General features: G+C 58.4%; 1 protein-coding gene across 1 annotated transcript in view; it reads left to right on the plus strand.

Annotated features, from left to right (window-relative positions):
- Window positions 1-10,126, plus strand: part of MPPED1 (metallophosphoesterase domain containing 1) — a 75,087-nt gene extending 64,961 nt beyond the window's left edge. Inside the window, exons 5-7 of the mRNA XM_045463163.1 lie at window positions 4,605-4,720; window positions 6,481-6,594; window positions 7,762-10,126. Coding sequence (XP_045319119.1) covers window positions 4,605-4,720; window positions 6,481-6,594; window positions 7,762-7,880 — 349 coding nt within the window. The 3' untranslated portion in view covers window positions 7,881-10,126. The remainder of the gene's footprint in view (window positions 1-4,604; window positions 4,721-6,480; window positions 6,595-7,761) is intronic.
- Window positions 10,127-12,402: the final 2,276 nt, after the last annotated feature.

Here is a 12,402-nt window from a genome sequence, read left to right on the forward strand (position 1 = left end):
CCGTGGGCTGGTCTAAGGCCTCTGGGGAGGGCGGTCACCCTGAAGAGGCTGTCTCTCCAAGTGCTCTGGTCCTGCTCCTGGCCACCCTGAAAAAGGCCCTGGCCCCACAAGGGTGCTCCCCAACCCATGGGCCATCCTGGGAAATGTCTCCCGTGGATGTCTGCCTGTGTGATTTGACCCTTCCTGTTCCCCCTAAAATTTCAGTAAGAGCTAAAACACCCCCTTTTCCCATTGACAGAGCTCCTGGGTACTTAGAAAGCGTTTTCCTAATGGAAGTACAACTTCGTCCTTTTAAACCTCCTCCCTCTCTTCTTTGCCTCCCCCCTGTGTCACGGGTACAGCACGGAACAAGAAGGACCCCCACCCCTGCCCTCATGGGGTAACTTCTGGGGACACAGGCATCATTGTCCTGCTGGGAGAGGTAAAGTGAGCGGCCCGGGGGCAGAACCAGGAAGGATGTCTGATGCCAACTTCAGGGCCTTGAGCAGCCTCTCAGGGCGTCCCCGGGGGCAGGGTGGATTCCACCATCCCAGGACTTGAGGTGGTGAGTCTCCAAGAACTCAGCAGGTGCATCTATGGGGAGACGCCACCCCCAGGGGAAGGCTCCGTGGTGCTGGGCGAGGAGAAGCTGGGCAGGCGGAGGCAAGCGTGGGTTGGCTTCTGGGGGTCCGCGGGGTCTCTGATGGATTTCTAAGCGTCTCTTTCAAAAAGCCACCCCTTGCTGTGGCTCACAGGAGCTAACAGATGCCTTCTCTCCATGCAGATGAGGCCTCGTCCCGTCTTGTAAATATTTGATTAGAGTTTTGAAGAATGGATCCTGTATTTGGAAGGCAGCACCAGAAACACGTTGCTCCTCTCCCCGGAGGCTGACGGGGCTTTGGGCTCCTGGGAGGACCCCTAGGCTTGGCTTTCTGAGTGGCTTCCAGAATGCTGCTGCCTTCCCTGCAGTGCCTGAACCCTGGCTCAGCCAAAGCGGGGCTTTGCGTGCGCTCAGGGTTCTGGGGCCTCAGAAACTGCGGAGCCAGGAGCTCAGTGTATGAGGGCTGGCCCCTGGAGCGGGACTGTCAACCGTTTCTGACCGGGAACCGTGGTAGGAGAAGTATTTTACGTTGTGATTCAGTACATCCATCCGTGGGTGTCTATTTAAATATAAATATATTTAACTGAAGAATCCTTTCCCTGCTAGGAGGTACCTTTTTCTGTGATGTTTTCTTTTCTTTTTTAAAAAAATGTTGGGCCCCATCAAAATGCCGTTTGAAAAACCCAGCCCTAGGTCAAGGGTTTTTCATGTAGGCTCCGTGGATGGGTTTCAGGAGGGGCCCATGATGGTGAGAGTGATGGGGACGATGACGATGGTGATGGGGGTGATTATGGCGGCTGTAATGCATTGGACTAGACGCTGTTTGAAGCACTTTAGGTGGAATCACTGGTTTATTCCTCCCACCAGCCTTATTGAGATGGTATTATCATTCTCGTGTACAGATGGGGAAATTAAGGCCCAGAGAGAAGTTGAGTCACTTGCCAATGGTCACACGGGTAGTAAGAGGTGTACCCATTGTCACTCAGCTCGGTCTGACCCCAAGGTTGCCATGAAGTTGGGTATAAAATTGTGTGCGTGCAGGGGTGCATTTTCTGTGGAGAGAGCTCTCACCTTTGTTCAGATGTGCAAGGGCAGCCCTATGTGGATGTGCCAGTGATAGGAGGTGTCTTCTGAGGGGACTGTCCCCAAGGCCAACCCACCCAGATGCTGTTCCCCAGCCCCGGCCACCCGGTCTTGTCACCTGGCAGGTGCTTCCGGTGGTTGGGGGTCCCTTGGGCAGCCCCGACCTGGGGACCCAGTCCCTCTGTGGCTGCTTCTCACCATCTGTCTCTCCGTAGGCTCAGAGTGCAGATCCCAGGCCCCCACCGGTGCAGGTGGTTCTCCTGGGGCCCGTTCATCTCTTGGTATGAGGAACCCTCCTTGGCTCCCCCTACAGAACAAGACAGGAGCTACAACCCTTCCCTTCGAGGCCAAAACTTAGGCTGGCAGGGGCTTGGGGAGATGGTGGCCCGGTAGGTTCTGCCCACTTTTGTAGGTTTTCCTGGGTGGCACCTGGGGTCTGTCTTTTGGCTACGGGGTATCATTTTCAGTTTTGAGGCTTCGGCTTCAATCCCAAGGCAACAGGAAAAGTCCTATTTGACAGCTGTTAACAGACTGATTTATTCACTTAGGCCTCACTCAGCACCATTTGTCAACCCGCCGTTTATTCCCTGCCCCTGGGCTGGTCCCGGATGCGCAAGGGAAGAGGAGGAATGGAACAGACGGGGCTTTGAAGGCCGAGGGGAGAGAGTGTCCGATCCGGCTGAGCAATGACTTCTCCACTCACGAGCTGTGTGACCCGGGCCCCTGGGCCCCTCACCGCCCCTCACCGAACCTCAGTCTCCTTGTCCGGAACCTGCCGTGAGCAGATCAGGGTTTTCAAAGTGTGTTCTCTGAGACCCCCAGGGTTCCAGAGAGGTGCTTTGGGTGGTTGCCAAAAGGGAGAGCTGTTGGGTCAACCGCCAGAGGCCTCAGTGTCACCGCGGAAGGGCGTGTGGGCCGTGAGAGGGATTCTAGTGGCAGCTTTGGGCACGGGAGAGACTTGGAAGTCAGAAGCCCAGCTCCACTGCTGACTTAAATGGTCCGTGCTGGCCGGGCGAGCGGTAGTGAGGTGCCCAGCCCGGGAGTCAGCAGACGCTGGGGCCCAAATCCCCAGGCGAGCTCACCTCTCTGAGCCTCTGGTTTCTCATCTGTAAAATGGGGATCGTCTTTAGTCCTTAATTCACAGGGTTCTTGTGACAGGTAGGCCATCCCTGTGATGTGCTTAGATGGCACCCGGCCAAAGAAAAGGAGGGATCCAGGAAACGCAGGTGACGGTTTCCATTTCCTGCTCCCTTCTTCTCAGTTTCCTCATCCGTACAACAGGAAGAGACCTGGCTGCCCACCCTTGCCGGGGTGCGAAAGTCCCTGGGGTAACAGGCGGAGAGGTGGCGGCGGCAGGGCGCTTAAAACAGCAGGAATTGACTCTCTCGCGGTCCGGAGGCTGGAGTCTGAGATCAAGGTGTCACCAGGGTTTGTTCTTTTCGAGAGTCCCGAGGAAGAGTCCGTCCTCCCCCGGCTTCTGGTGGTGGCCAGGGGTACTCGGCACTGCTTCGCTTGGAGACAACATCGCTCTAATCTCTAAGCCCCTCGTCGATGGCCCTTTTCTCTGTGTCTCTGTTCTCACATGACCTTGTAAGGGCACCCGTCATCGGATGAGGGGCATGCCCTCATCTGGTATCACCTCATCTTAACTTGATGATATCTGCAAGGACCCTATTTCTGAATAGAGCCCCGTTCTCAGGTGCTGGGGGTTAATACTTCAACATATGTTTTTGGAGGACACGATTCGGCCCCATAACTGTGGCGATGCTGATGGCTTTGTAAACACCAAAAGGCTATGCTCACGTGGGAACTTACAACGACTTAGTGCTTAAGGGGTGTTTCTTAGCGGGGATGCTTTTGTTAGAAATGAAAACCCAATCAACTGGCTTCCTGTTGGCCCATGTAATTGAGAAGCGCAGAGGTATGGGGGGTGTCTGGTGTGAATTTGATCTGGCGGGCTCCCCTGGGCCCTGTGGTCCGGCCGTCGCCCTTTGGGACAGCTTAATAGCTGCTGACAGCTTCCAGGACAAGGAGCTCACTGACTGATACACAGGGATGACAGTATCCTAGGTCCACGGGGAGGGACCTAGGTTACATGTTCACCGTGGAGCCAACCCAAGGGAATGACTTGTATCACTCAGTCTATGAGTGACGTTGAGATTCCATTCGTTGGCCTAGGTCCCTCTGGCCTTGTCCTTAGAGCTCGGATGGACTCAGCCTGGGTGGGAGCTTCAGGGGAAAGCAGGAACGAGCGTCCTCCGCTTGGAACCCGTTCTCTCTGGGTTGAGTCTCCCTCTGCCCCAACTGTGGGCGGGGGGTCGGGAGAGCATTTTCCCGGGGAGGGGTAGGTGAGTGCGTTCTCTGTGAATTTCCTCGGAAGGGCTTGGAACAAGAGGGGCCTTTGGCAGAAGCTGGTTCTTTTAAACTCTCGTTTTTAAAAATGATATAAATAGGGGCGCCTGGGTGGCTTGGTCGGTTAAGCGTCCGACTTCGACTCAGGTCACGATCTCGCGCTCCGTGAGTTCGAGCCCCGCGTCGGGCTCTGTGCTGACAGCTCAGAGCCTGGAGCCTGTTTCCGATTCTGTGTCTCCCTCTCTCTCTGACCCTCCCCCGTTCATGCTCTGTCTCTCTCTGTGTCTCAAAAAGAAATAAACATTAAAAATAAATAAATAAATAAAAATGATATAAATAATATTTATTCATCATAGAAAACCAGAGACCGTGTTGAAGGAAGGGAAAAGGGAAGAGACCGCTCGGGATATCTCACGGCCCACAAGTTGGTCAGGATTCTGGCTAAGTACAGGCGACACCCATCTTTACTTTGGGTTTCTAGCATCGAGCCAGCCCTGAAGATTCTTGGGAGCTGTGGCCTGCTTCCCCTTCCCGTGATCGCCCCACGCGCTCACTGGTCCCCTCTGAACGGCCTGTTCTTCTTCCGTAGGCAGCCCTGGTTTTACGGCTGGGGCTTTAACCTCCCGCGAGGCCAAGCGCTGCTTGAGAAGTGGAACCTCATTCCCGAAGGCGTAGACATCCTGATAACCCACGGACCACCACTGGGTAAGAGTCAGCTGTCCCCTCCTCGGCTGGCCCGGCCAGCGGACGCAGAGGGCTGGGGCGTGGCCCGGCCTGTGCACCGAGATCAGGGATCTGTCGGGCCTGTCGAGAGGAATCCCGGATGAGCTCTGTTCTGAGTCTGACCTGCTGTGGCACTGGGGGCAACTGCCCCCAGCGCCCCCCTTATTTCCCAAGCACCTACTATGTGCTGGGGGTTCAACTTGTTACCTCACGGACTCCCCACGGCCACTCGGGAGGTCAGATCGCTGCCCATTTTACGCATGGGGCTCATCGGAGCTTAGGGAGGTCAAAAGGCAGGGCTGGGGCCTTGACTCTCCAGACCTGGATCCTGGGGGCCGGATACCTTCAAGGTCGCTCTCTAGGCTTCATCCTGTGCACCTCCCACCCCATCAGACACCTGGGGGGCCTCACCCCCACCCACCCCCACGGTCTCCAGGGCCTGTGGGTTCCACCCTCCACAGCTCCCCCCCTGGTCCGAGCTGATGTCACCACTCACCCACTCGTCCGGCCCTGTGTTAGTCTGCTAACCGCCTCTGGGCCCCCTCTGGCTGCCCCACGAGGGGCTCTCTCAGGCCTCCCGTCCCCCTTTCCTCACACACACTTCCTGTCTGTCTGCACGCCCCTCCGATTCCACCTCGAAAGCTCCTTCCTCTCCTCTCCACCACTGCCGTCCCCCCCGGGTCCGGGCCAGCGTCTTCTGTCTCTTTGATGACTGCCACGGCCTCCTCGCTGGTCCCCCAGCCCCCGAGTCTTGTCCCTTCCGCTCCAGTCTCCTCACAGCAGCAGGAGGGGGGTTCTCCGAATCGGCAGCTATGCCGTGCTATCCCTCTACAGCCCTCCATAGCTCCCCTAGTCCTTAGGATGCTGTCCAAACTCCCAGCAGTCCAGCCGCTACCGGCCTCCTCTTCCTCCCGCTGCCTCCAAAGAACCTGCCATCACCCCTGCAGTGTGTGGGGCCGGGGCAGGTGACGCTGGATGGGGCGGGCGACGCTGGACAGCGGGCCAGCCTGGGCAGTGCTCGCTTACCAGGGCCTGCAGGCTGCCGGGTAGAGGGGCACAGAACGGCCAGGCCGGAGGCACCCTTGTCTCCCTCCCTCTGTCTCTGTCTCTCTCTTTCTCTCTGTCTCCCTCTCCCTTTCTCTCCTTGCCTCTCTCTCCTTCCCTCCTCCCTTCCTTTCCCTTTCTCTGTCTGTCTCCCTCCCTCCCTCCGTTATCCCCCCCGGGCAGTGTCAGTTGCCAGTTGCCGCCTTCCTGATCCGGGACTCGGAGGATCCCCCTTCCCCTCCCCAGCATGCACAAACCCGTCTCACCCACCCAGACAGCGAGGGGCCGAGGGGCCGAGAAGGACCCGAGCCACTCGCTTGGAGTCATTAATTATTCTTCGTTTGTGTAGCCATGTGAGGATAATAAGCAGCCGCCATATGGGGCGGCTCCGGGAGGCTGGCGGCGTGGGCCACGCCGTGCGGAATGGGGTTCACGCTCGTGAGTCTGTGATGTTTGTTCGGGAAGGTTCCGACGTGGAAACCTCGCTCCTGGTGCTGCCCCGCTGCCAGCCGGGGGGGGGGGGGTGGTGTGTGTGCCCTGGGGCCTCACCCGTCCCTTTCAGGCCTCGGTTTGCTCATCTCTGTAATGGGTGGATGCCGCCCTTGAGGCCGCTGGGGGCGGGAGCTGTAGTGGGGCTGGGGCGGGGGGGGGCTGGCCTCCGGACCCCGTCATCGCCCTCCCGTTGTCTCCTCGCTCAGGCTTCCTGGACTGGGTCCCCAAGAAGATGCAGAGGGTGGGCTGCGTGGAGCTGCTTAACACGGTGCAGAGGCGCGTCCAGCCGCGGCTGCACGTCTTCGGCCACATCCACGAAGGTCGGTGGGGGGTGGGGGAGGGGGGGGCCGCCTTGTCCCCCTGCAGCCCCGTCACCTCCTCCCCGTCTCAGCCCTTGCTGACACGCGCCGTGCCAGCATGCCGGCTCCCGCCGAGATGTTTGCATGAGGGGAAGACGATTGCAAAGTCTGGCGGGGCTTAGGGGTGCGTTTGCTGACCGGGAGCCCCCGCCTCCAGCCCAGGAAGTCTCGGGGCCACGGGCTCTTGGGAGGAGCAGCCGTCGGATGGGGCACGGAGGACGGGTCAGGTTCGGCAGGTGCGCTGTGCGCGCCCTCGGGCTGGCGGCCCGGTCCTGTCGCCTACGTCCCTAGAGCCTGTGGAGGGCCACCTGCTCGCCTGAGGCGCTCTGGCGACCCCCTCGCCCCCCACACACATGGACGTGGCGTTCTGGCTGTGTCCCCGGGGGGGCTGGGGGCACGCGTCGTGTCCACATCGTTGGGATGGCGGGGGACGGCCACTTCACCTTGAGGGGCAGCGGGCGGGGCGGCCGTGAGGTGACGGGTGAGGTCAGCCCCAGCCCCGGCTGCCCGCACGCCCGCACCCTCCGCTCGGCATCCGAGTTACCAGCTGGGCAGACCCCTCCTCTTGTTCCTCTCAAGCCCTCGTCCCACCTGTCCGAGGCCTCCCTGTCCACCCACCCCCCCGCCCCCAGCCAGAAAGCACACGGGCTCCCACGGGGCAGGGGGCCTGACGTGTTTTCCCCCAGAGCCGTGTCTGCGTGGGGCCAGGGCCGCTGGGCCTCACAAGAGCCCGGTCCACATCAGATCGCTTTCCAGCCCAGAAGCAAACCAGCCTCAGCCCTTTCCCTGAGGGCCACGGCCGGGCGTTGTCAGAGGGCAGGAGAGAGCAGACCTCCCCTCCCCTGGGCCCGAGGAGCTCACTGGTGATGTGTATGGATTAGTATCCCATTTGGTCGTCACAGCAGACTTGGAAGGAACATCTGTCTCCATCGCCTCCGTTTATAGATGAGGAGGCAAAGCCGGCGGTGGCGGGGCGGGGGGGGAGGGGGGGGGTTTGGCAGCTTGCCCCAGACCTGTTCAGCCCACCGTGGCTGAGCGCCCTCTGACCACCACACCCGCTAGACCCCCTCACTGCTCTGGGTCCTGGCCTTACCCCTCAGCCCTGACAGGCGTGTGCTTACTTTCCAGGGTACGGTGTCATGGCAGATGGGACGACCACCTATGTGAACGCGTCTGTGTGCACCGTGAACTACCAGCCTGTGAACCCGCCCATAGTCATTGACCTCCCCACACCCCGGAACTCCTGACTGCCCCTGCCCTTCTCCGCCCTTCCTGCCCACATCAGCTACGTACGCCTGGCCGAGAGCACAGACCCCCAACCACCCTTCCTTCCATGCAGACAACCTGTCTGGTCGAGGGGACCAGCCCAACGGATGGGTTGAGGCCTTGGAATGAAGAAAATCACCCCTGACTCTTCAACCTCGGTCACCTGGAGCCAGGAGCCTGCGGGTCCCTGTCAGGGGTTCCGCACTCATTATTCTGCGTGTACATTTCCGCGTGTACCTTGTCAGAGGACCTAACGAGCTTGTGGTCCCGTCCCGCTCGGGAGTTGACGGCCTCTTCGTCCTTCTCAGTCGGACACCCTCGTGGGTTTGGGAAGCTGCTGCTTCTGGACGGATTTTGGAAGTTCTAGCACAAAAGCTCCCTCTAACCGAGGGTCTGTGTGGCTGCAAGCCCCAGGGTTGGGGGTGGGTGGGAGGTTTTGTAGCCGGGGTGCGAACAGCCCGCCCTCTCCTCCCGGGCTGGAGAGGAGACGGGCCTGCTTCACAGCCGAGGCCCTCGAGGGAGCGATCAGGGACGTCTCAGGAATTCGGACCGCACCCGGCCAGGCCAGTAAGCCGTCTGCCTCGCCTTGTGGCCCTGCTTTCTTCCTGTGGGCATCTTTGCTGACTTGAACAGTGGCCTCAACCTCCAGGTACTTGCTCGGAGCCTGGATCCGGGGGGTCGGTTCTACAGAACGAGCCATGTCAGTGCCCGGGACCGGCTGGAGGGTTCCCGAGTCATGGACGGCCCCTGGTCCCCTGCTCCGCAGAGCTCAACAGGCTGGAGGCTCTGCAGACTGAGGCCACGCTGCCACGTGTGTGTGCCCACGTGAGTGTGTGCACCTACACGCACACACACACACACACACACTTCTTAACTTGATAAAGTGGATCCCGTGTTTCTCACTACCGTCCTTGAATGGGGTTCCATCCCTTGGTGCAATTTCCCGAGCACCCTTTGGGTTCTGTCTGGCGGGCCCACAGCTGAAGAAGGCTGAATGGTCCCCAGTCCTTGTTGTCAGTGTCTGTCCTGTTAACGGGAGGGCGGCACGGTGGCAGAGGGGCCCTGGGCTCCGGCAGCTGCCCGCAGGGGGCTTCTCTTTTCTTTAAATTAGGCCTGGGGGGTTTGGGCTGAGTCTCGGAGGGAGAGGGAGCCAGCAGGGTCTCGTTAGGGTGAGGCCAGAGAGGCAGGGTCCCCGTGTGCAGGGTCAGATCCTGTCTTTATTTCCAGTTTTGATGTTTTGTCCATCCTGGCTATTTTTCTGAATCGACTTGGATTTTTAAAAGACGTTGGGTTAAATAGCATCACATTTCTCTCTCCTGCCGAGCTTTTTGGGACCCCCCCCACCGCCCGCGCCTCTGGGAGGAGGGCCTTACTCACCTCACCCCAGGCCCAGCCCTTCACAAGCCCTTTGCAGATACAATCTCATTTAATCCTCAGGCAGTCCTGCAAGGTTAGCTCTGCTGGCCCCATTTTGGAGATGAGGAGATGGAGATCAGAGAGGTGAGGTCACTTGCCTGAGGGTGCACAGCTCAAAAGGGGCAGAAGCAGGCCTTGAGCCTTGGTCTCTGGCTTCATAACCCCTGCTTTGCCACCACCCAAAGCTCCACCCCTACAAGGCACTTATGTTTTAAGGGTCTGGTTCGGGACCCCTCCAGCTTGTTCCTCATAGAGAGCCCCTGGGGCCCACAGAGAGATCCCGATCTCTGAGCCCAGCACCCGGCATCCCTGGAGACCACAACTCCTTCCTTACTCACGTGGGGCTCCCCACGGGGCATCGTCCACGACGGGAGCCTAGCAGCACCGCCCTGACCGAGGCCGGCTGGGCTCCATGGGGCACAGGACTTCGGGAGTCCGTTCGGGCAAGTGGTTCCTGGCGGCCGAGGATGTTTACAAGGTCTCTGGGGAAACCCCGGATGCATGACCCATGTGCACGCGTGGGGTGGAGAAGACACAAGGCCCTTTCAGACACCTCTACCGAATTTCTATGTGGACCAAGAACTATAAACTTGAAAAAAAATTTTTTTCCTAAGGTATCTTCAGAATATGGTGTATTTTTATGTGGAAAAGAAAAGTTATGAAGGCAGCTGTTACTTTGAAAGAAAATTCATTAAAAGTCCTTGAGGTATGAAAGACGATGGCGTGCTCCTCAATCATTTTGGCATAACTTGATTGTGGCTGTAATTTTTTTTGTCAAGCATGTCAGACAATAAAGTCTTTGTAAAAAGAAGGAGATGTCCACGTGGCACCTCTTCCTGTGTGCGTCTTTGGGTGTCGTGTGAGGCACGTGGGGGAGGAGTGGCATCCTCTCCGCCCGGTCCTGAGTCCTGGGCAGAGTTCAGAGGCCAAAGACCGTCCACACGGCAGCCGCAGGCATCCTTTTGCTTGCTCCAGTGTCCCCAGGGGCGGGCCAGTCTCAGAGGCGGTTGGCATGGGCCGTTCTGTGCCTTATCGTGTTCAAGTGTTTTGACTGATTCCTCAAAACAGAGGACCTCAGGATAGTCTTAGCTCTGGGCCCTTCCCGGAAGCAGTATGTCCAACCCAGTCCTTATCAAACCAAGGGTCGAGGTCTTGCCTAAGAAGAGCACTGACAGGTCTAATGACGCCAGACACTGAGCTACCTAAGCTGTAAAAGTCCTGCCATTTCCTTCCTTCCATCCATCCATCCATGCACCCATCTGTCCATCCAGCCATCCAGCCATCCATCCACACATCCATCCATCCGTCCGTCCACACATCCATCCATCCGTCCGTCTGTCCATTTGTCCATCTGTCCATCCATCCATCCATCCATCCACACACCCATCCATCGATCCATCCATGCACCCATCTGTCCATCCATCCACCCAGCCATCCATCCACACACCCATCCATCCATCCATCCATCCATCCATCCATCCACACACCCATCCATCGATCCATCCATGCACCCATCTGTCCATCCATCCACCCAGCCATCCATCCACACATCCATCCATCCGTCCGTCTGTCCATCTGTCCATCTGTCCATCCATCCGTCCACACACCCATCCATCCATCCATCCATGCACCCATCTGTCCATCCATCCATCCAGCCATCCATCCACACATCCATCCGTCTGTCCGTCCACACATCCATCCATCCGTCCATCTGTCCATCTGTCCATCTGTCCATCCATCCACCCAGCCATCCATCCACACATCCATCCATCCGTCCGTCTGTCCATCTGTCCATCCAGCCAGCCATCCACCCATCCATCCATCCATCCGTCTGTCCATCTGTCCATCTGTCCATCCATCCATCCATCCACACACCCATCCATCCATCCATCCATGCACCCATCTGTCCATCCATCCATCCAGCCATCCATCCACACATCCATCCATCTGTCCGTCCACACATCCATCCATCCGTCCGTCTGTCCATCTGTCCATCCAGCCAGCCATCCACACATCCATCCATCCATCCGTCCACACATCCATCCATCCGTCCGTCTGTCCATCTGTCCATCTGTCCATCCATCCACACACCCATCCATCCATCCATCCATGCACCCATCTGTCCATCCATCCACCCAGCCATCCATCCACACATCCGTCCATCCGTCCGTCTGTCCATCTGTCCATCCAGCCAGCCATCCACACATCCATCCATCCATCCGTCCACACATCCATCCATCTGTCTGTCTGTCCATCTGTCCATCTGTCCATCCAGCCAGCCATCCACACATCCATCCATCCATCCATCCATCCACACATCCATCCATCCATTCATCCATCCACCAACCCACACACCCATTCATAGATCCATCCACCCAGGCCCACAAACCTTCACTGAGCACTTCCCGTGGGCCTGACTCGGACTAGGGAGGTGGTGGTAGATTAAGGAGGTAGGATTTCTGAGGGATGGATGTGGGGGTGAGAGTGAGGGAGAGCCAAGGATCACAATGGATGTTGGCTGCCAGTCATGGAAGGGACAATGGGAGCTGGAAGGTTTGAGGAAGGACCTGAGTTCTGTCTGGGACTGGAGCCAGAAGTGCCCTTGGGATATGCAGGGGGAGGAGTTCAGTGGCTGGAGGGATAAATGGCCCTGGATGGAGAGGAGCCTCTGTGGAGATCTACATATGTGGGTCACAACCAAACCACGGGTCTGGAAGAGGCCTCCCAGAGGGGTGTGGGGAGGGCAAGAGGAGCAGCCTGGGGCTGACTTCTCAGCTTCTCCGTGACCCTTTTGTGTCCTCAGAATACCCTACTTGTAAACTGCCCCTCCACCGGGGCCTCAAAGGTGCTTGCAACAACTCCCCATCAGTGGGCAACGAGGAGCCACTTGACTTTGGGTAGTCTCGGCTGCTGTCCTTGGCTAATGTGAGCCTGAGTAGTGCTTCTGGGCATGAGGCAGGGAACCCTGTGGTGGCTGCTGCCTCCTGTAGGCCCTGCTCTAGTGCACGGGTCCCGAGTTCTGCTGAGACTCCAGATGCAGCCGCTGCTGAGCCATGGGCTCCTGCTGCCCTCAGTGTAGACAGGTGC

Source organism: Leopardus geoffroyi, chromosome B4 (assembly GCF_018350155.1).
Source record: "Leopardus geoffroyi isolate Oge1 chromosome B4, O.geoffroyi_Oge1_pat1.0, whole genome shotgun sequence".
In the NCBI taxonomy this organism is placed as follows: domain Eukaryota; kingdom Metazoa; phylum Chordata; class Mammalia; order Carnivora; family Felidae; genus Leopardus; species Leopardus geoffroyi.